This window comes from Sinocyclocheilus grahami, unplaced genomic scaffold (genome assembly GCF_001515645.1).
Source record: "Sinocyclocheilus grahami isolate Dianchi unplaced genomic scaffold, SAMN03320097.WGS_v1.1 scaffold603.1, whole genome shotgun sequence".
Classification (NCBI taxonomy): Eukaryota; Metazoa; Chordata; class Actinopteri; order Cypriniformes; family Cyprinidae; genus Sinocyclocheilus; species Sinocyclocheilus grahami.
The window spans coordinates 498,374-521,692 of NW_015505782.1; the positions used below are offsets into that span (position 1 = coordinate 498,374).

Sequence of the window (23,319 nt, forward strand, 5' to 3'; positions counted from 1 at the left end):
ATTTAACCCAGCATTTTTTTAGAGTGTATATATATATATATACTGTATATATAGGCCTAATACACAAATAACTAACTAATTACATGTATTGTTTTAGCTATCCAAAGCATACACAAAGATGAATTTGGAAAGTTTCTATAAATCTGACAAGTTAGGCCTTACTTGTGTAATGTAGACACAAGTTCAGGTTAGAATAATGTGCGTTTTCCATTTAATATTTGCCCTGTTTGTTGTATTTGATGTGCTTTTAAGAAGATCATATCAAGAAATATACTTTGCTTTATCTCTGATATGAGACAGACATCGGATTGTCTAAGATATTTAGATTTATTGCACAGGATGTTCTGAGATTACAATTGTTTATTTATTTATTTATTTTGCCCTAGGTTACATCTTATAATGTTTTAATCCAAATGATGGTAATGATGATTAGTAGTACATTTAGAAGTGACAGTGTTATTATTGTATGAAAATGTATTATTTAAAACATCATTTATTTTATATTTTATAATATTATATAATTTATTTAGGTAATTATTATTATTTTTTAAATTGTACTTATTAATAAATAATAATTGCGCGCTCTCTCTCTATAATATTTATATATTTTTATTATTATATTCTATAAGATTAATAATATAATATAATAATATAATATAATATTTACATTTAGTCATTTAAAAAACGCTTTTATCAAAAACTATATAATATATAATATAATATAATATAATATGTTAAACTTAGTCAGTCAGTGATATATTACATAACTAATGTAAATACAAACACACCGCATGTCTGTCACCATGGGCAGGTGTGAATCACGTTTGAAATGAGCCAATGGCGTCGAGCCTCTCGATGTCTTTAAACCAATCAGGAGAGACGTTGACAGCAGTCAGGGTTGGTTGAGTGACTCACCGGCGTTTAGCCAGTGAGAGTAAAGCTCGGGTGACCAGCACTCACGTCTCGACGCCGATCTGAGGAGAATCATAACCGTCACTTTCCTTTGGTTTTTACGGTCAGTTTTAAATTAAAACTATCTTCTAATCATCAGGAAAGTATGTACTTGATATCCTCGTGACTGTGAGTCGCGTTAAGAGATGAAAAAAGCGAGGAAGCGACTGCCGGCTGCCGTCGGGAAACATGAAGGTACCGGTTCCGGTCCATTATGTTGTCAATGAATGAATGAGTGAGAAATGTATAATGTATAAGCTAATGGGTTATCATTTTCATTAATTCATGATTCAAATAATCAAGAGATTACTGTATATTGGGTGTGTTATTGTGCATCATGATTTTGTTCCTCATATTTAGTTTTGTTGGCTTAACCACATAATTATATCTCTACATGAAGCTCTGGTTACAGTGTTTATTCCTGCACTGTGATTTAAGCCAATGGTTCTCAAACTTTTTATACCAAGTACCACTTCAGAAAATATTTGGCACTCCAAGCACGACCAACATTAAAATACAGTAGCGTACTAGGCCTAACTATTCAGCTACAGCTCTGCACAGTTAAAAAACGAGGCAGTTTTATTCCTAATAATAATTATTTATTGTTGTCAGCCACTTTAACATTGTAAATACACAGTTTGAACATTAACACTGTACTGTGCTTACATACAGGTCAATAAAAAGCTCAAATAAAGATTAAATTAAAATGTATTGCGTTTTAACATTAATTTATATTTAATTTAGTGATTCCTCTGGGTACCACTAGAGCAGTGAATCTCAACCTTTTGGCGTACCGGACCCCAGTCCAATTCAGAACCATCCTCAAGGACCCCCAGAACAAAATCGACTCATCTATGTATCATTTGTATCTTTGTGAGGACCAAATGCAGTCAAGTATAATTCAGATTAGTTGACTTATCCAGTATTTGGCCATATCATCAGCTATATTGGATTTTTCTTTCATGGGGGGAACATGTCATGTCACAAAAATTCATACTTTATACAGAGCCTTACGTCAAGGACCTCCCTGGTTGAGAAACACTGCACTAGAGGGAGCCTGAGAACCACTGGATTAAGCCATACAATGCTCAGTTTCCAAGAAACTGGGCATTTACTTTGCTGTATGTTGAGAGTTAATTTCGCATCCTGTCTCATACGTTTGTATTTTAATTGCAGAACAATTGCCCTGGAAGAAACAGAAGCTCCTGGACATCCATCAGGCCCTGAACAGTGACCCCGTGGACATCGAGAGCCTGCGGCGGGCGGCTGTGAGCGAAGGCGGTTTGCTGACGGATGACATTAGAAGAAAAGTTTGGCCCAAACTCCTCAGCATCAATGTGTACAATCTGCCTGCCAAACCCTGTAAGTGTGTGTTTGTGCGTGTGGAACGTACCACAAAAACGTCAGTGTTTTTATTATTATTTTTTTTAAAAACTTTTTTCTTATTTCCCTCATTTAAAGCCAAAGATGTCCGAGAAGACCACAGAGACTACAGACAGGTGGTGCTCGATGTCAGGAGATCAATGCGACGTTTCCCGAAAGGTCAGTATGTGATAAACGAGTCAAAGAACATGACACACCATCACATGATTTGATCCAGTCACTCTGGACCGTTTTGAGACATACTTACTATCAGAACTGTCAGCATTTGTACATTTTAATGTGCAGTATGCCATAAAATCTGACATCCAAAATGTGAAAATTCTGATTTGACAAATTTTTTAAAAAATTCTTTATTGTAAATTGCGTGATGTTTTTAAAATGAAATAAATAAATAAATTAAGCCAAACAATTTTATGTCAATAACTTCTTCCATTTATTTTTTCAATAATATTTGAATAACCTGGATAACATAAATATTAATTATATTATCAGTAGAACATAACAATTAGAGTGCAAAATTGTGATTAATATTTCTAATAAATTTTGATGTCCAGTATGCCATAGAATTTGACATCTAAAATGTGAAAAATTGGATTTGACAAAGAATTATGTTTTTCATTGTAAAATTACATGACTTTAAAAAACAAAAACAAAACAAAAAAAGTCAAACAATTTCCTTGGCATATTATATTATCAGTATACATTTTGATTGATTAGAGGTTAGTGAAATATTTACAGCATACATTTATTCATTTAGCAGATGCTTTTATCCCAACCAACTTAAAATGAGTAATGCAACAAAGCAAATCAAAAGTTGTAAGAAATAAGATATTTATAGTTTATATATTTTTTAAATAAATTTTATTGTAGTTTTGTTTCATATCGTTTTTTTAACCCTAAAATGTTCTTTATTTCCTGAGTTAAATTAGATTTTTAATCCCAGATTTTCAATGTAGACATTTGATCTCCTGACCTTTGAGTTATATAAAATTTTAGAGAGATATATATGCTTAAGATTTTTTAAAAATTCATTTAATGTTTTTTTTTCAACCCTAAAATGTTCTATATTTTCAGGTTTAAATTAATTTTTATTTTATTTATTTTTTATTATTTTTTTATCCCATATTTTCACTGTGGTCACAAATTTTTAGACCTCATTGAGAACATCTCAATATTCTTCTTCATATAAATTTTTGCTTGTATAATCACCACCCTTTCCAGTGTCCTTCGGTGACATTCTTTCACTGTGAATTCAGAACAATGCATCGATTGTGTGTTATCTATCCCAACACAAATACCTTGAGCTTCCCATGTGATATTTGGACAGTTGAGGTTTGAAGCTGCAATAATCAGGGAGACTTTTACACGTCATTATGTCTGCCGAGTGTGTTTGATCCTACTGAAATGGAATAATTCATTTCCATCTAACAGTGCTTTTTTTTTAGTAATATGCTTGTTTTTATGGTGGTGTGATCGTTCTCAGGCATGCGTGTGGATGAGCGAGAGGTTCTCCAGGAGCAGCTGATCGACATCATTCTGGATGTTTTGAGGAGAAATCCTCAGCTGCACTATTATCAGGGTTATCATGACATCGTGGTGACCTTCCTGCTGGTGGTGGGAGAGAAAATGACCATCGCAATCATGGAGAAACTGTCCAATCATCATCTCAGGTGAATTAACCTGACCTTATGTTCTTCCCCACCTAACTCTGATTATAATGCTATGTTTTGCTTCTTGCAGTAAAAGAGAATTTAGTTTCACATAACCGTTTTACATATATTTTAGGATTATAAATCAAAAACTTGTCTGATGCAACATCGACTTGCACAGTTAAATTTGTGCGTTTGGCAGGTGCTTTTATTCAAAGTGACTCACATTGCAATGACATTTTATCAGTTGCATTCCGAGGGGATCGAATCCATGACCTTGTAGATGCTAAGCTAGAAAAATGCTTCTTTTTGTTTTGCTCTGATGTTGAGAAGTAGTGCTGGGCGGTATACCGGTTCATACCGAATACCGAATGTTTATTTTTGTTATGATATGAATACCGCAATACCGTTGTATGTCGCTTAAACAACGTTCGGAACGCGACACTGTTTGAAAGGGGTCCCTTTTCACTGTTGCACTGTGGTGAGGGAGCAGCTGTATGTGTTACTAAGCGTGAAAGTTCAGAAACTGAAGCTGTAGAACTAATAGAACGTGATGACACAGAAGAACTCATCCACAATATCCACATTGACCGCCACAAATATCCACCGCCCGCTGCCATCAGCTCCCGCGTATCACACACACAAGCGTGACTTTAGCACTAGATTTAGCAACTTTCAGACCCTTTTAGCGGCTTTTTTCCATAGAATATTCATACTGACAAACCTAGCGACTTTTTTGGATAAACCTTAGCTATGGTTCAGTTGGAAGATTTCTCCAGTGCTGTCCCGTGAATGCGTGGTCACAGAACTTTCCCGGAGAAGTGTCACCTCTCTCGGCGTCTGTTCTGTGCAGTGAGCGGCAGAGAAGCACCGCAGCCGACTCCTCAATAAATGAGTACAAATCAGCATTTCCAAGCACCTGTCGCTTACTGATTGTTTGGAATTATAAATATGAGCGTAGTTTGTCTGTTAATATCACATGCACTTTTTGTGTTTGTTGTTGTTTTTTTAGTTTGTTACTCAATAACAAGGCAGTTGCGCTGCATGAGACAAAAATGTAATATAGCCAAAATAACCGCATAGCCGCTCTTTAGTGTAGATGCATGTTGATTTTATCAGACGATGCTGTGATTATAAATGAGAGTGACTCCTGGTTAACATGTATTAAAAGGGGTCGTGTTTAGTCACTATTTAGTGTGGTATTTTTTGACAATATTCACTCATCATGACAGTAAAATAGGGCATTCTAAGTCAACATACTGCAGTATTTCCTCTCAATCAGTAGAAAATATGGTTAACACCCGGTCATGCATGAAAAAAAATACTGTTATGTACCGTGAAACCGGTATACTTTTGAAAAATACTGTGATATAAATTTTTGGTCATACTGCCCAGCACTATTGACATCAGTATTTTGTGTTTTATTCTGCTGGAAACTGCAGGGATTTCATGGACCCCACCATGGACAGCACAAAGCACATCCTGAACTACCTGATGCCCATTTTGGAGCGAGTGGACCGAGAGTTACATGACTTCATGATCAGGTAGACTGCTGACTAGTGATTATCTGTGATTGATCCACATACGTGCATATTCTGTGCAACTACAGTTTTTCCAGAGATTAAAAGGTATTTCTGGCTCTAAATTGATTGGATCAGGCATGTTTGATGCTGTTGTAAATAACCAGCTGTGACTGCATATCAGTTATATATTAATGCATCAGCCATAAACAGCCTCCAGTTAAACTAATGAACTATATAGCTTGGCAGAAGGTTGTTTGTTGTTGTTTTTGTCTTTTTTTTTTTTAATTGCTGTTGGATATGGAAGCCTGTTTCTGCCAGAATAAAAACAGGGTTTCTGCAGGTCTTAAAAACTCTTAATTTACCCTTCCACACGTTAAGAACTTAAATCAGAGTAGAACGTCTTAAATTCATAAAGTAATAGAATTAAATATTGAATGCGTTGCAGAAAATGAATATCTTCCAGATTTTTTTCTTCAATACAAATATCTAAACGCCCTTAAATCAAGAAGATATATTCACTTGAGATGCGAATGTAAAACAAAGTTGAGTTTGTGCTTAAAACCTTAAATTTTCTATAAGTCTTAGATTTACCTTCATAAAAGCATTTAAAAAAAAATAAAAATGGTAACTTTTTATCTCACAATTCTGACTTTTTTCTCGCAGTTCTGAGTGTATATCTCACAATATATCTTTTATATCTATATATAGATATATAGATATATAGTATATCTTTTTCTTTTCTTGCGTTTAAGAATTGCAAAAAAAATAAAAAATCTGAAACGTGAGATAAGCTCAAAATTCTGGGAATAAAAATGACAAAATTGTGAGATACAAACTATTTCATGGCAGAAAAAAAACAGAATTGCAAGATGCAAACTATGAATTGAGAGGAAAAAAAAGTCAGAATTCTGTGTTTATATATTGGGAGAAACAAAGTCTGACTTTTTTTGTTTTAATTCTGTGGTGGGAATGGGCATCCATAGTTGACACCAACATGATAGATGAACTGATTAATTGTTAGGTTTGAAGTAGTTGTGGTGGAAAGCTATAGAACTGCTATAGAACTTACTGAGTGTAAGCAACCCCTAAGTTTGCTTAAAGAAATGTACTGGGTTAAATACAAGTAAAGTTCTATAAGCAGCATCTGTGACATGCTGGCAATTATGGCAATTATTATTTATAAAGAATAAGTTCATCCGTTATCGTTGTAGCCTTGCATCTAAAAGGGTGATTAACAAAACTTGACATCCAAGAAAACATAAGAACATGCAGAAGAATTGATGCAAGCACTTGAACAGTGTGCTTCCTCTCCAAGTGCATTACTAAAAATGTGTTTGTTACAAAATGAGCGATGAGTCAATTTTTTTTCATGGAAATCAGCTTGTTTTGATCCCAGATCATTGATTTAAATGCATCTGACCAGCTGAGGTTAATAGACTTCTCTTTGCTGAAGAGGGCAGCAGAGGGCATCTTTAAACAACTAGACAGAGTCATGAAAGCGTTACCTGTTAACAGGTTTGTCTTCGACTATTATACATGGTCTGTGTCTATTAAAGCTGCTGAAATCTGTGACGTGGATCTTGAATGTTTGCTGCCAGTAGATGGTAGCTGTTTACAGTGAATCAGGCGAGAGAAGAGGAGTAGCAGAGTGTAGTAGATGTACGGTTCACTTCACCTCTGTCAGATCAAAACTGATTTCCCTGCAAGGACACCCACCCGCACACGCACACACACACACACACACACACACACACACACACACACACACACACACACACACACAGACGCGCATTAGGAAATACTCTAATACTCTTATTACCTTGGTATTTTCCTTATTTTGGTGTATTTTGTGAGGGTAAAAATATGGTACAATCACAGTATTTTTTGTAATTGGATTTTATATATATATATATACACACACACACACACACACACACACACACACACACAGGCGCTTTATGAAATACTCTCACGGGAGACGGTTTTGTGTGCAGACCTTCATCAAAGTCACTGTTACATGGCTCAACAGTAAGGATTTGTTCTTTCCTGATTTTATATCCCTGACCAACATTTTTACATTTTACATTTTTTATCTGCATAATTCAGTCATTTCAGAATTATTATTTTTTTGTGTCAGAAAATCAGTGTCAGAAAAATGTTATATATAATAAATCTAAAATGTTTCTGTATGTATGTGTGTGATTGAATAATTAAACTTTAAATATAAATAAATATATATATATATTTTAATATAATTTAAATTCTAGTAATATTTTTAGAAATATTACTAGAATTTAAATAATTATATATATATATATTTTAATATATTTTAAATTCTAGTAATATTTCTAGAAATATTACTAGAATTTAAAATATATTAAAATATATATATATATATAATTTAAATTCTAGTAATATTTCTAAAAATACACTAACAAATGTACAACAAATAATTACTTTCAGTAAGTAGAAGAACATCTGTAATATTTTTTTATTTTTTATTTTTGAAAGAATAATTACATTTTGCCTAAAGTTTTCTTTTCATTTGTTAATTTTTAAGACTTTTATCAGTAAACCTAAATGCATATTGTTTAGTCAATTGAAGCACCTCCACTCTGCAATTTATTTATTTTTGAGTATTTATATAATTTACATTTATTTGTTTGTTCGTGAATTTGTTTGTTAGTGTTATACTGTTATAGTGGTTTTTGTTTTTGATGTTTTCTTATTGTAATATATGAGAAATAATAGTAATAGTTTTTTATAATTTGCATTAAAATGTTTGCAGATAAAGAAGTATAGTGCAAAATGTAATTTATTTATTTATAATGAAATTCATTGTCATTTTAGCTGATGGTTTCAAGACTGTTAAGCCATTCTTGCAATCTCGATAAATCCTATAGACAGCTACAGTAGCTAGATAACACACATATTTTCATCATCAAAAATTGCTAAACCTCACAGAAAACAAAATATTGACATTTGCATAAAAATGCTTGTTCATGGTAAAGAAATATAAGGTTGTGTCGTATGAATGTAAGCACTGTGCTGAAACTCACATACTGATCATCGTTATCGTTGATCCTGTTTTAGATGGTTAAAAAAGCTTGCATATTTACATGCATCTTAAATGTTGTCAGCCTGTGTTGTTTGTCTTTTAAAACCTGACGCTTAAAGTTGCATGCTTTCTTGCTGTGTGACCGTCTTGTTTATGTGAAAACCGTTTGGTGTGGCAAAACAACAAAATTGTTGATATGTTGATACACTTTTGGGACATCATAAATGTATGTTGACTTGCGTGTGTGCAAGTATTCACGTAAACCTGTGGCTCTGCATTGCGTGCGGCTTTTCCAGCTCTCGTTTGTAAAAGCAGGTTATTTTTAATGGCGACTCATCTAAAATGTAGAGAATAAGAGGTTCTTCATCAATATTGCATGCGTGCGTCTCGCCGCAGCGCTGGTCCACAGGTTTAATGGTGTTGCTCACTCAGGTGCTGTTGCTTTTATGAATCTTTCCAAACAAAAATGCAGAACTTTTAAAAAGCCCGTGGACGGATGAGACAGCCTAAAAAAGGAAATGTTTTTTTTCCTGCTTATGTTCGTGCATCAGTCGCTCTGTACAGAGAAGCATTTACTGAGCTCTTAAAACTTTTGGATGACGCTGCTGTCTTACTGTTTTTTTAAAAGGGTTAAAAAATCCATTGCCAATCATTATGATTCCATTATTATTGGACATATAAGGTGGCTGCGCGATACTGGGAAAAACTGACGTTGTGATAATTTGTTTTTCTGGGATTCGAAAAATACAAAAAATTTCACCAGACGACTTGAATAGCTATATTTGCAAAGAATGAGAGTTAGTGGGGTGATTTTGTTGGAGTGCATGTGCATAGAATACATTTTTTTAAATATATAAATATATATATATACAGTGGGTACGGAAAGTATTCAGACTCCCTTAAATTTTTCACTCTTTGTTATATTGCAGCCATTTGCTAAAATCATTTAAGTTAATTTTTTTTCCTCAATGTACACACAGCACCCCATATTGACAGAAAAACACAGAATTGTTGACATTTTTGCAGATTTATTAAAAAAGAAAAACTGAAATATCACATGGTCCTAAGTATTCAGACCCTTTGCTGTGACACTCATATATTTAACTCAGGGGCTGTCCATTTCTTCTGATCATCCTGGAGATGGTTCTACACCTTCATTCAAAAAAAAACTGAAATAAGTGCATTGCATAAGTATTCAAATCCTTAACTCAGTACTTAGCTGAAGCACCTTTACAGCCTCAAGTCTTTTGGGGTATGATGCGACAAGCTTTGCACATCAGCATTTGGCAATTATATGTCATTCTTCTCCTCACCTCTTCACCTCTCAAGCTCTGTCAGGTTGGATGGGGGCAGATGCACATTTTCAGGTTTCTCCAGAAATATTTTATTGGGTTCAAGCTCTAGCTGGGCCACTCAAGTACATTCACAGAGTTGTCTATAAGCCACTCTTGCTGTGTTTAGGTTCATTGTCCTGTTGGAAGGTGAACCTTCTGCTCCGTCTGAGGTTCTGAATGCTCTGGACAGGGGTTTCATTAAGGCTATCTCTATATTTTGGTGCATTAAGCTTTTCTTCTACTCTGATGTGTCCCTCAGTCCCTGCCGCTGAAAAACATCCCCACAGCATGAGGCTGCTACCAGCACACTTTAATTTTGGGATGGTATTCTGCAGGTGATGAGCAGTGCCTGGTTTCCTTCAAACATGATGGTTGGAATTGAGGTTCATCAGACCAGAGAATCTTGTTTCTCAGAATCTGAGGGTCCTGTAGGTGCTGAGTAGAGCATTGAGTTTGGCCACAATGCCATAAAGCCCAGATCGGTGGAGTGTTGCAGTTAGTGTTAATTTCGTTAACGAAGACTATGATGAAAAATGTTTGTTGACAAGCTTTTTTCCCATGACTAAGATGAGACGAAGACGAGATGACAGTAAGGTCAATAAACGATAACTATGACTATATCAACATGCAATTTCTTTGACGAAATAAGACGAGACTAAAATGTATAAAAAAAAAATAAAAACTCTTCTATTTTCATCAAAAAAGGAGACAAAATGTTATTGCGGACTGCGCTACACGTGAGCTCTGCGCTACACGTGAGCACAATTTTCTGCCTGGTGTTTTGCTTATTTTAAGCAATCTGGCAACCATGCGCACGTGCTCGCTCCTCATTGTGGTAGCGTCGCCGACGATGACCTGAAAACACAGACAAACAAGCTGGAGTTTAGCGATCGAAATGAAAGCATCACTCAGCCGGTCTGTGTTCGGTCATGAGATCTCGACTGTATTGTTTGCGATTGTGATAGCTGAATAAATGCACTTACTCAACCGCTGTTGTTTTAATAGAGAAAATTGGCTATTGCAATTTGGATGGAATTTCACTGTTATAATATTTTTCGTTTGTTTTAGCAGTTTTCATAGTGTAGACAGAGAGATTGCATAAGTCTTTGGTATTCATTTATATAATAAAAAGCCTATAATAAATCAGTACACTAGATGAGGTAAAATACACCATGAGTCCACAATCTATTGATTTGTGCTCACTGGTGAAAGTGCAATACCTGAAATGCAAAAGTAAATTTCTCAAATAACAACAATCATTACGATTATAAACTTGGGCAAAAATAATTTTTGATCAGTTTAACCATTATGACAAAAATGTGACTAAGATTTGACTAAAACCTTACTAAAATGTTCATACATTTCATTGACTTAAACTTGACGAAACAAAAACAGGACAAGGTTGTCCAAATATGATAATTAAAATGTACATTTGAGTAAGACTAAGACCAAAGACTATAGAATACCCAAGACGTGTCACTCCTATAGTTTTGAATGGGGAAAAATGCAATGCTCAATATGGCCGCTAAATCGCAGGAAACCCCGCCTTCTGAATGAAAGAGCCAATTGCTAATCGGTAAAGTCAGCGCGTCACTGCAGCTGCCGTTAGAAGTCCCGGTTGCTATAGAAACAGCGTTCTGAGACATGCTCTTAGGACTGCGCATGCGCACTGGCTGATCTAGCCTGAAAAATAAGCTTTTTATAATGCTATTTGAGCAAAAGTAACAACATTTATGACACAGTTGTTGTCAGATTTCTTTGGTGGTTTCAAATATGAAATTTATCACATTGAAATCGTAAGCTTAGTGAACAGTTTTGGAGAATTTGATGTTTCCCCATTCAAAGAGATAGGAGTTGCACTTGCATGCCCGAGAGGCGTTTCAAAGATGGCCACCGAGTGACATGACTTGTCTTAAAAGGATTTTGCTAAGACTAAATAAAAAATGGCTGCCAAAATGAATACTGCTGTACGGTTAATTAATAATAATCTGATTGCTAAAATGTTTTTCTTTGACTAAAACTAGACTAAAATGTTGAGACTTTTAGTGGACTAAAACTAAATAGGTTATGGGTTACTAAGGGTAACAGAGACTACATGCTTCTGTGACCCTTCAATGCAGCAAAATTTACCCAGATGTGTGGTTTGATGCAATTATGTTTCTGAGCTCTACAATTTTATGTTATGTTGTGTTGTGTTGTTAAACCAGGGCTTGGTTTTTGCTCTGATATGCATTTTCAGCTGTTAGAACTTTTATTGAGAGGTGTGTGCCTTTCCAAATCATACCCATTCAAATTAATTTGCAACCGGTTAACTTAACTCAAAGTGTAGTAATATCTACAAGCAATGTTAATGCTCTTGAGCTAAATTTCGACTGTCCCAGATAATACTTATGCAATGGAATCATTTAAGTTTTTTTTATTTAATAAATTTGCAAAGATGTTGTTAACCTGTTTTTTGCTTTGCCATTATGGTGTATGGAGTGTAGTTTGATGTGGGGAAAAAAAGTAATTCAAAGCAATTTAACATAAGGCAGTAACACAATTATTATGTAATAAAAATATTAAACAAAATAAGTTGTATTAAATGTTTTAATTAAACTGTAAAATAAACTGTAAAATTGCGTAATAAAAATAATTGTATTTTACAGTAAAATTAGAATTCTAATGTTTACTTCTCAAAGCATTAGGAAGCATTTCAAAAGAGAAGTTCCTCTGGTTTTCCATTAAAATAAAAGCTCTGTGGTTTAAATGTTTAAAAGCATTAAATAAATAAATATAAATAATAAAAAAATTAAAAGTAAAAATAAATATTTATATTTGTTACGTAGATGTGTTTCCCCAATTTTCTCAGCCTTTTAAAAAAAATTTTTTTAATGAAGTAATGCGCATACAGTTTCGTGACTGGTAAAATGAATAAATAAAAACCTGTGGCTGGTATTTGTTCAAGTCCATTGGCAGGGCACGTTTGTTCTCGTCTTACATGTACTCGTGACCTAGCAGCACATTTACAGGGTGGAGAAAAGGCCTACAGCAGCGTTAAATTGCTCGCATGGAATATCAGTGACATCAGTGACGGTGATTAATGAATGTGTCAGACATGTGTTCCTGTGTTTTGCACGTGCTAAATGCTTGGGTGGGTTTTTAGAGGAGTTTCAGGAGGATTCACGGGAGCTCTGCTGAGTCCTGTCATGTTTGAATGTCGATTTCACAGATTATAGGCCCTTTCAAAGGTCATGTTGCCATTGAGCGTGTTTACTTAAGCCGGATACATACTCTACATGACGCATGCAAGCACGCCGCTCCGTTATACACGCTTAATGCTAGTTTTTGTGCTTCTGTGACGTCACAAACCTCAGTTACTGGGGCTGATTGATGAGTTTTCTTCAAATATAAGCATGTGCTCTGAAACAGTGTTGGCAAACAATGCAGAGGAAGTGTTTCTCATTTACATGTAGTTTAAATAAATAAAGCTAATTATTATTTATATATATATATATGTATATGTGTGTGTGTGTGTGTGTGTGTATATGTATATGTGTGTATATGAATGAAATGAACAGGACGTCTAGTGCATTTAATAACCTCAATCTCAATTTTAACATTTAATAATACATTTTTCAAATCAAAAGTTGTATCTGTTAATAATTTTTAATACACTGTGAACTAACATGAATGAAGAAACAATGAACAATATAATTTTTTTACTTTATTTCATTATTACTAATAACTTTATTACTAAACATTATTACTAAGTCACTAATATAATAAATTACTAGTAAATTGAAATGACTAAGAAATTAATACCTTACAAAAAATTTTATTAATACATTACCAATAAAATTACTAATAAATTACTAATAGATGAATGAATAAATTGCTAATAATTTAAGATTATTTATAGATTAATGCATTACTAATAAAATGCCTAATAAATTAATGGATACATTACTAATTAAAAAAAAAATCCTAATATATTAATGAATTACTAATAGATTAATAAATGCTGTAATACATATATTGTTAGTTCATGTTTTCTAATGCATTGACTAATGTTAACAGATGAGAGCTAATAAGCGATTGTCTTTGTGTTGCAGGTCTGAGGTGGGCACCATCTTCGCCCTGAGCTGGCTGATCACATGGTACGGTTACGTCCTGTCAGATTTCCGGCATGTTCTGCGGCTCTATGATTTCTTCCTGGCATCTCACCCACTCATGGCCATCTACTTCGCTGCTGTGGTAAGGAGGAGAGTCTCTGTGGTCTGTACTTTAGTCACTCCATCTCCAGCCTCTCAAGGACGTCGAGGCAGTGCTGCGTTTTGACCTTTTCAGTGTTCGTGAGAGAGAAGGACTGAAGGGTCTTTAAAACTATTTTTAACTTGACTGAGCGTCCTTAAAACTCAACAATCCTGTCACAAGATGCTGAAAAAGCCACTTTCCCATTTAAATGACCGTAAAATGGTCAGATTGACTTTACTGGTAAATACACCATATATGCAGTTCACACTAGCAACAGCTTTTCATCTTTTTACTGTTAAGATACTATTCACACATCAGCACCAAATACTGCTGAACTCCATGATGTCAATCATTGGAAATGACCTTTAAACACTGTGCTGTATTCTTCATCTGCCTGGATGAGAAGCGCTTTAGTTTAGTTTCAACATTTTTGGCAAGGCACACTAAGAATGTTTTTTCTTTTAAAATGGGACAGTATTGAGATGAGCATCACATTTATAAAAAAATACAAGGCCAAATATTAATTTATTTTAGTTTTAGTAATTTTACTACTAACTTTTTACTACTAAATTACTAACTTATTTCAACTTCTAATTTTATTTGTTTGTTTTCATCTAATATTTTATTATTATTACTACTATTATTATTATTATTAATAATATTATATTCATAGTTGTATATGTATTATGTATTTTTATGATTATTTCTCCTGTTTAGTTTTTGTTTATATTTATTTCAGTTTTAGTAATTTATATTCTTCAACATAAACTTTTTCATTGCGGATAGACACCAAGGCAACATTTCATTTTTAAAAAAGTTTTTAATATTAAATTATCATATCAATAATAATAATAAATATAAAAATGTGTATTATTATTATCTTAATATTTTTTTATCCAGATTCTATTTGTTTTAATATAATAATAATAATAATAATAATTACTATTATTATTATATATTAAAATAATATTTATTATAATAATATTAATAATAGTTAATAATTATTATAATTAAATAATATTTTTTATTAAATAAAACATTATTAAATAATTAAATAATAATAATACATAATAAATAAAATTAATGAAATAATATATTTAATTTATTTTTATTTAAGTTTTTTACATTTTTAATACTTCAACTTAAAAGTATTTCAGTTAGTTGCAAAGGCAACATTTCTAGTTTTCATTTAAGTTTTTTTTTTTATTTGATATTTATATTTTATTTCAGCTTTATTTCAGTTACTGAAAATTATTTTTCATAGTTTTTAGTTTTAGTTAACAATAACAACCTTGGTCTTTACTGGTAATATTACATCTCATCAGATTGCCAGTGTTGATTTACTCGTTTACATGTGATCTCTAAACAGGTCCTTTATAAAATAATTACATTAATTATTTTTAATTAACTAATTAAGGGCTGTATGTGTCCATCTGACTCGTCCAACCTTAAAAAAAACTGTCTCTATCCTCAAGAATGTCCTCTTTTGCTATAAACAGTAGTTTATAGTTTTCCCATGATTACATTGAAATTTCAGGCAGTAATGAGAGTGCAGAGCAATCCTCCACGTCGTATAACCCCTCAAACTATACACAAGTTTTTGTAATCCTAAAGAGAATGTTGTTTACCATGTTTTGCCTCCGTATTTGTTAATTCACTTATTTAGGCGATCGCTAATTCATCAGCACAACAATAACAAACGTGGCTCCAAAGAGAGGAGAAGAATTTTCTTTATTTTTCCACTCCTTCCTCGTCTGATGCAGGAATCGAGGGCACTTTGTTGTAAGGGGATCAGTTAATTAAACAACTCTAATGAATTCACCAGAGGTTTGTGTGGAAGGCTGCGTGTTTGTGCCTTTCTTCTGTCTCCACGAGCCGCTCCCCTGCTGGAAACAACCGTGAAAGCAAAGGGGGCCAGCGGCCGTTTGAAGTCAGGATAAGAAAGCCAGCAGGAAATGTAGTTCATCCTGCTTGTTAGGTAGTAGCTCTGGTCTGGTCCAGACCTTATTTGACTGTAGACACCCATGCTGGAGTCCATCTGATCAGCTGTAGTGAACATCTGTGAACTCAGGTGTATTTTACCGTTAGTCCTTACAGGCAGCTCATTGCTGTTTGCTTGTAAGTGAAGGAAACGGTTTAGTTTTGGTCCAAAATGTATTTTATTCTCACCAAGAATCACCCACTTAGACTGGAAGAGACCATGTGAGCAACATGTAAATTTACAATTAGTCACTTTTTTTTTTATATATATATATAAGTAAACCTATCTGCACAGAAGAAACAAGACATTTACTTGTTTTACAGACTTGTTTTTTGAAAATGTATCTTAAATTAGAAAAAAAAACCATTGCCAAAGGGTTAAGAAAAAATACTTTTTAAAATTACAATTCAAGTCTAACAAGTGTTTACTTTTTTGTTGCTTAAAACAAGAAAACGCAAGTAAAATAAAATAAATGAAATGAACTTACAAAAAGTAAAAAATAAAATGCAATACAATTCCTTACGCTTTTTTTCTCAAAGTAATTTACAGTTAGTGTTTTTTGTGTATTATAATTTATTTACAAATTACAAATTTTAAATTATTACAATCAAATTATAATTACAATCATTTAAAATTTAAATTGTCTTATCCTCAAAACATAATAATTTGTGAAATAAAGTTGTCTTATATATTAAATACATTAAGACTTATTTTCAGAGATTATATCTTGAATTAAGATTAAGAATTATTTTTGTATTGTTTTTTATTATTTTATAGTATTTATTATTTTTAATAATTTATTATTTTTTCTTTTTTTAAACATAAATTTAAAAAAATTTAAGTATAAATCGAACAGAATGACTCACTTGTATGCTTAAAACAAAAATTCGAAGACGGTTAGAACCAAATAAATAAGGCAGAAATGGGGTTCCGCACAAAGTTTTGGCTAATTTGTTTAGTACTTTCGGTTTTCACACTGATTTCTTGTTTTTCTTTTTAACCAGATCAAACCTGTTTATGTCACAGTGAAATATATTGTTCTGTTCATGGATGTCTAGATTACATGCTACTAAGTGATTAAAAATCTATTCTTTTATATTTTTCACATATTTTAAGTTATGAACCTTTGTCTACTTCAGTGAAATTCTTCCTCAGAAGTGTAATTTTAACATTTTTAAAACAACATTTGTGTCCCAGTGGACCGTTATACTTGAATATAGCCAGTCGATCAGATTTAATTGTCAGTTTTGTCTACAGTATGCGTCAGACGGTCAGTGAATGGACTGTGGGCGGCCCGTCTGACGCTGAGACTAACAGACCTGTGCCTCTCTCTCATCAGATTGTGTTGTACAGACAGAAGGAAGTAAAGAGCAGCGAGTGTGATATGGCCAGCGTTCATCACCTGCTGTCTCAGATGCCTCAGGATCTGCCCTACGAGGAGCTGATTGGTCGAGCTCAGAGCCTGTTCATGAGCTGCCCGCCCTCTCTGCTTACCCAGTCTGCAGCGCTGCAGCCACACAACATGTGAGGCCCTCAATCACACGCTTGCATGCACAAACATGCACTTGTAGAAAGGTTTTCACCTCTTCAGTAAAGCATAAGTAAATAAGATACTCATAAAGTATATTATTATTATAAATGATTATGCACTGCATGTTTTGGAGTGAAGCACTGCAGGGTGTTCATTTACACATGAGCAGCTCATAATCTGGTGTTTTTAGGATCTCAGCAATTCGTTTCACAGTAAATGCTGCTCCACACAAACTCCATCTCTGTGAGTGTTGTGAGTTTGGGTCGCTTATAAACATGCATTTGGGAATACAACATGCACCAACCAGGGGTGCGTTTCCCAAAAGCATCGTTAGCTAACTATGGTCGTTACTTCCATTGAACTCTATTGGTAACGACGGAACTTGCAACCATAGTTGCTTTTGGGAAACGCACCCCAGATTTTTAATGAGACAGGTTTATAAACTTTTTGCCAACAAAGGAGCTTTAAGAGATTCCTGTTGTTTTTTGCCAAAGGGTTTAATGTTTGAAAATTAAGAAATTAAGACTATTTATTTCTATAATATTGGTATTATTATTTTACAGCTGTAAAAAAATATAATAATTTTATTATTGTGCTGTAAAATAAAATGTTAGTATTGTTTGATATTATTGATTTTATTAAATAAGTAATGTTTTGAATTATTTTTTTTTACAGAATATTCAATATATTAAACTCTATTTTACAGTACAATAGAATGGCAGTGTAATATTTTTCTTATTCTGTTTGATGCATAGTATTTGTAACAATAATAATAGCAAAAGTAATCATTATTATCATAATTATTATTTTTTATTGTAATTTGTATATAATACAATATGATATTATTTGATAGTATTATTTTTATGAAATACTATTTTATATATTTTCTTGAATATTCTATATATTTTATTTTTTATCATTATTATTTTTGTATAGTCATTGGTATAAAATTGCAAAATGATATATTTGATATAATAGTATTTTTATGAAATACTAATTTTTTGTATTTTCTTGAATATTCTATATATTATACTTTTTATGTTACAGTACAACAGTATGATTACAATAGTGATGTCTTATTTTAATTTTGTATAATAATAATTATTATTTGTATTAGTATTAGCATTTAGTATATATTCACATGATTTTATTTTTATTTATTTATTTGCCAAATTCTGCACCCCTGCAAACAAGTCTCAGCAAACCTGGAGATCTTTAAGAAAACATAGCATTTTATTTGCCTTTTTGTCTCTCCAAATCATTCAGCCCTAAGTAGTGTTATATACTAGTTCCAGTGCTGTTACACTGTAAGATACAGTGCACACACACTTGTCATCTTTGGTCTGGAGGGGTGTTTGTTTCCACCTGTGTCCATCAGGTGGAGCTATTGAGTATGATATCACTTCCTTTGCACACGGTGAGACTGTTGCGCCCCTCTTGCGACGTGAAGGACGCTCAGCCGGAGCTGTCTGCGTTTCACCCCTGTGTGTCTAAACACTCGCTGTCAGTCTGCCGATTGCATTTGCAGATGCAGGTGAAGCCACTTTAATGATTTATCTCTTACGGCAGTGGGAAACGATTCCTCCGGCATTCGGCGGGAACGGAATTCGAGTCCCTCAGCGCTGAAAAAGCCATCAGAGGAGAGATCTGTCTTGTTTAAGACCTCCCCGCGTCTGCTGTCGCCTATGAAGATTAAGAGCGAGAGAGAGACAGAAATGAGAAAAAGGAAGTGACAGAATTGAGAACGAGGGGCAGCGAGAAAGAGAGAGAGAGAGACGGAAATGAGAGAGAGACCTGTACAAACACACAAACGCTACAGTGAGAGAGAAAGAGCAACAAAGATAGACAGAAAGTGCCAGAACGACTCTGTCTGCAAATCTTATGCAAATCAGGCCTGCAATAAGGAAGCTCCGCCTCAATGGGTTATTAAAGCTGTGCCCTGATTTGCATAACCCCTCCCCCACCATCATATGTGGCCTCACTGAAAGCGAAGAACGTATGTATGTGTGCGTGAGTGAAATGCGCAGCTTCTCTCGAGGCCGTGACCTGTGACCTTGATCTCTATTGTTCTGTTTGACCCTGTGGAGTGCTGTAATGAGGAGTGGCACGTACTCCCTAATGGCTTTGACCCCCAAATGTTCTTCATTAAAACCCCCTGCACACCCCTCAGGCTAACGCCCTGCCCTCCGCGCGCATCTGACTTTGTAAACGCAGTAACATTATATTATCACCGAGACTGATGCTCTGATCTCAGCGTTTGGGGTTCGTTAGCGCTGCCTGTTGCCGGTTTGATTAGATCTTGTGTGTTCAGGAAAGAAAATACTAGAGGAGAATTTACAAGCACCCCTGTATTTTGTTGGATACTGAGAGTTTGTGGACCGAGGGTGTTTGTATGCAGGTTGTTTGCTGTAATTGCAGCTTTGTATCTCACAGTTGCGTCTATAGCTGTGTCCCAAATGACGCACCATACACTATGCACTCATACACTATGTACTTATGCACTATGTACTCAATCATGTAGTGTATGAATTACATAAGGTTATTTTGTCATTCATAATCAGAGTCTGATAGCCCCTCCCCCTTCGCTACGTAATTAAAGCTGTGACAGTTGAGTGCATGAAGTGTCCAACATTCCACACTTTGTTTTATTGGTTATTTAAGTGCATCATCGGGATATTTAAAGTGCACTTTTTCATTTTGGAATTTTCAGTGTGAACACACTACTTGCACTATTTATACTACAAAACGTCATAGAACAGTGCATAAGTACGCGATTTGGGACGCACTTTGTTTTGTAATTGCGACTATGTATCTCACAATTCTGACTTTATATCTCCCAATTACGTTTACTGTATTTTTCATAATTGCAACCTTATATCTTAGTTACAATTGATCCTGCACAATCCCCCCCTTAGTTACTGTTGCTACATCCGACAAGCCGTCTGCTCTCACGCCACTCATGTTCTCACGAAGTGAAAAATACATTGTGGAGCAAACACTGATGACACACCAACAGACAAGGTCTCAGCTTTCAAATTTTTTTATTTTTTTACGAAATTCAAACAATAAATAGCGCTTTGTGGTTCTTTAATGTGTCGTGACAGATCTCTGTAACCCCTCAGTTCAAGCAGCACGTGAAGTGAACATCTCTTCCTCTTTACTGGTTATAGCATGAAATAAACATGAATGAACATCAGAAGGTATCTTGTTTCACAACGCTACTTTATATCTCCTAATTGTTCATAATTGCAACTTCACATAACCCTGTTGTCTTTTTAACTTTGTATCTCAAAATTGCGTCTTTGTATCTCACAGTTGTCTATCTTTCTTAATTGTGACTTTGTCTTACAATTCTTTAGTTTAACTCTCTTTTTATTGATGCTATTCAATCAGAGAGATACAAAAAATGAAAAGCCAATATAATAGTTTCAATCTGTTAACAGAGGTCAAAAATAAATTAGTCAAATTTATATCTTACAATTCTGACTTTATATCTTGCATCTGCATCTTTTTTGTAATCTATCAGTTATATCTATTTTTCATAATTGTGACTTTACATCTTACAATTTCATCTACTTTACCTGTGACCTTGATCTCTATTGTTCTGTTTGACCCTGTGGAGTGCTGTAATGAGGAGTGGCACGTACTCCCTAATGGCTTTGACCCCCAAATGTTCTTCATTAAAACCCCCTGCACACCCCTCAGGCTAACGCCCTGCCCTCCGCGCGCATCTGACTTTGTAAACGCAGTAACATTATATTATCACCGAGACTGATGCTCTGATCTCAGCGTTTGGGGTTCGTTAGCGCTGCCTGTTGCCGGTTTGATTAGATCTTGTGTGTTCAGGAAAGAAAATACTAGAGGAGAATTTACAAGCACCCCTGTATTTTGTTGGATACTGAGAGTTTGTGGACCGAGGGTGTTTGTATGCAGGTTGTTTGCTGTAATTGCAGCTTTGTATCTCACAGTTGCGTCTATAGCTGTGTCCCAAATGACGCACCATACACTATGCACTCATACACTATGTACTTATGCACTATGTACTCAATCATGTAGTGTATGAATTACATAAGGTTATTTTGTCATTCATAATCAGAGTCTGATAGCCCCTCCCCCTTCGCTACGTAATTAAAGCTGTGACAGTTGAGTGCATGAAGTGTCCAACATTCCACACTTTGTTTTATTGGTTATTTAAGTGCATCATCGGGATATTTAAAGTGCACTTTTTCATTTTGGAATTTTCAGTGTGAACACACTACTTGCACTATTTATACTACAAAACGTCATAGAACAGTGCATAAGTACGCGATTTGGGACGCACTTTGTTTTGTAATTGCGACTATGTATCTCACAATTCTGACTTTATATCTCCCAATTACGTTTACTGTATTTTTCATAATTGCAACCTTATATCTTAGTTACAATTGATCCTGCACAATCCCCCCCTTAGTTACTGTTGCTACATCCGACAAGCCGTCTGCTCTCACGCCACTCATGTTCTCACGAAGTGAAAAATACATTGTGGAGCAAACACTGATGACACACCAACAGACAAGGTCTCAGCTTTCAAATTTTTTTATTTTTTTACGAAATTCAAACAATAAATAGCGCTTTGTGGTTCTTTAATGTGTCGTGACAGATCTCTGTAACCCCTCAGTTCAAGCAGCACGTGAAGTGAACATCTCTTCCTCTTTACTGGTTATAGCATGAAATAAACATGAATGAACATCAGAAGGTATCTTGTTTCACAACGCTACTTTATATCTCCTAATTGTTCATAATTGCAACTTCACATAACCCTGTTGTCTTTTTAACTTTGTATCTCAAAATTGCGTCTTTGTATCTCACAGTTGTCTATCTTTCTTAATTGTGACTTTGTCTTACAATTCTTTAGTTTAACTCTCTTTTTATTGATGCTATTCAATCAGAGAGATACAAAAAATGAAAAGCCAATATAATAGTTTCAATCTGTTAACAGAGGTCAAAAATAAATTAGTCAAATTTATATCTTACAATTCTGACTTTATATCTTGCATCTGCATCTTTTTTGTAATCTATCAGTTATATCTATTTTTCATAATTGTGACTTTACATCTTACAATTTCATCTACTTTTTCTAATTGTGACTTTTATATCTGACAATTGTGGCTTTATATATCGCAATCATTACTTCATATCTCATAATTTTTTTCTAAATTAATAGTGCATTTGTAGATCGCTGCACCCATTTGTGAATCACTCGCTGTGCATTTGTGGATTTTGAAACATTTCTAGCATCGAGACACACACCAATCCACAAATGCATGGACTCCACCCACTGTCTACTCAAGCCAATCAGATAACAGCCTCACTTCGCTGACCAATCGTAGCACGTTCTCGCTATAGCCAATCACGTTTTGCTTTACAATCAGGGCGGTCTCGTCCTGAAATAACTTCATTCATCTCCTTTGGCTCAAATAAGAAATATAAGGGCCATAAAAATTGGTATAGTAAAAATGTTTAAAATTAGATTTTGTTAGACCATTAGACTGTGTGTCAATCCAAGCCACAGGATTATAATTAATGTGCCTTTGAAAATGTCAGAGAAACAGCGCTTTAAATCACGGCTATGGGAACAATGCTGGATACAAACACGTTATGAAAGCGTCATGTTATTCAAGATGGAAAGAAAGG

General features: G+C 34.3%; 1 protein-coding gene across 1 annotated transcript in view; it reads left to right on the plus strand.

Moving 5' to 3' along the window:
• Window positions 1-905: 905 nt before the first annotated feature.
• The window catches only part of LOC107557470 (TBC1 domain family member 20-like), a 34,836-nt gene continuing 12,422 nt past the window's right edge, over window positions 906-23,319 (plus strand). The window contains exons 1-7 of the mRNA XM_016240895.1: window positions 906-1,146; window positions 2,128-2,313; window positions 2,413-2,493; window positions 3,818-4,004; window positions 5,426-5,527; window positions 13,993-14,134; window positions 17,455-17,639. Of these exons, the coding sequence (XP_016096381.1) occupies window positions 1,098-1,146; window positions 2,128-2,313; window positions 2,413-2,493; window positions 3,818-4,004; window positions 5,426-5,527; window positions 13,993-14,134; window positions 17,455-17,639 (932 nt within the window). The 5' untranslated portion in view covers window positions 906-1,097. The remainder of the gene's footprint in view (window positions 1,147-2,127; window positions 2,314-2,412; window positions 2,494-3,817; window positions 4,005-5,425; window positions 5,528-13,992; window positions 14,135-17,454; window positions 17,640-23,319) is intronic.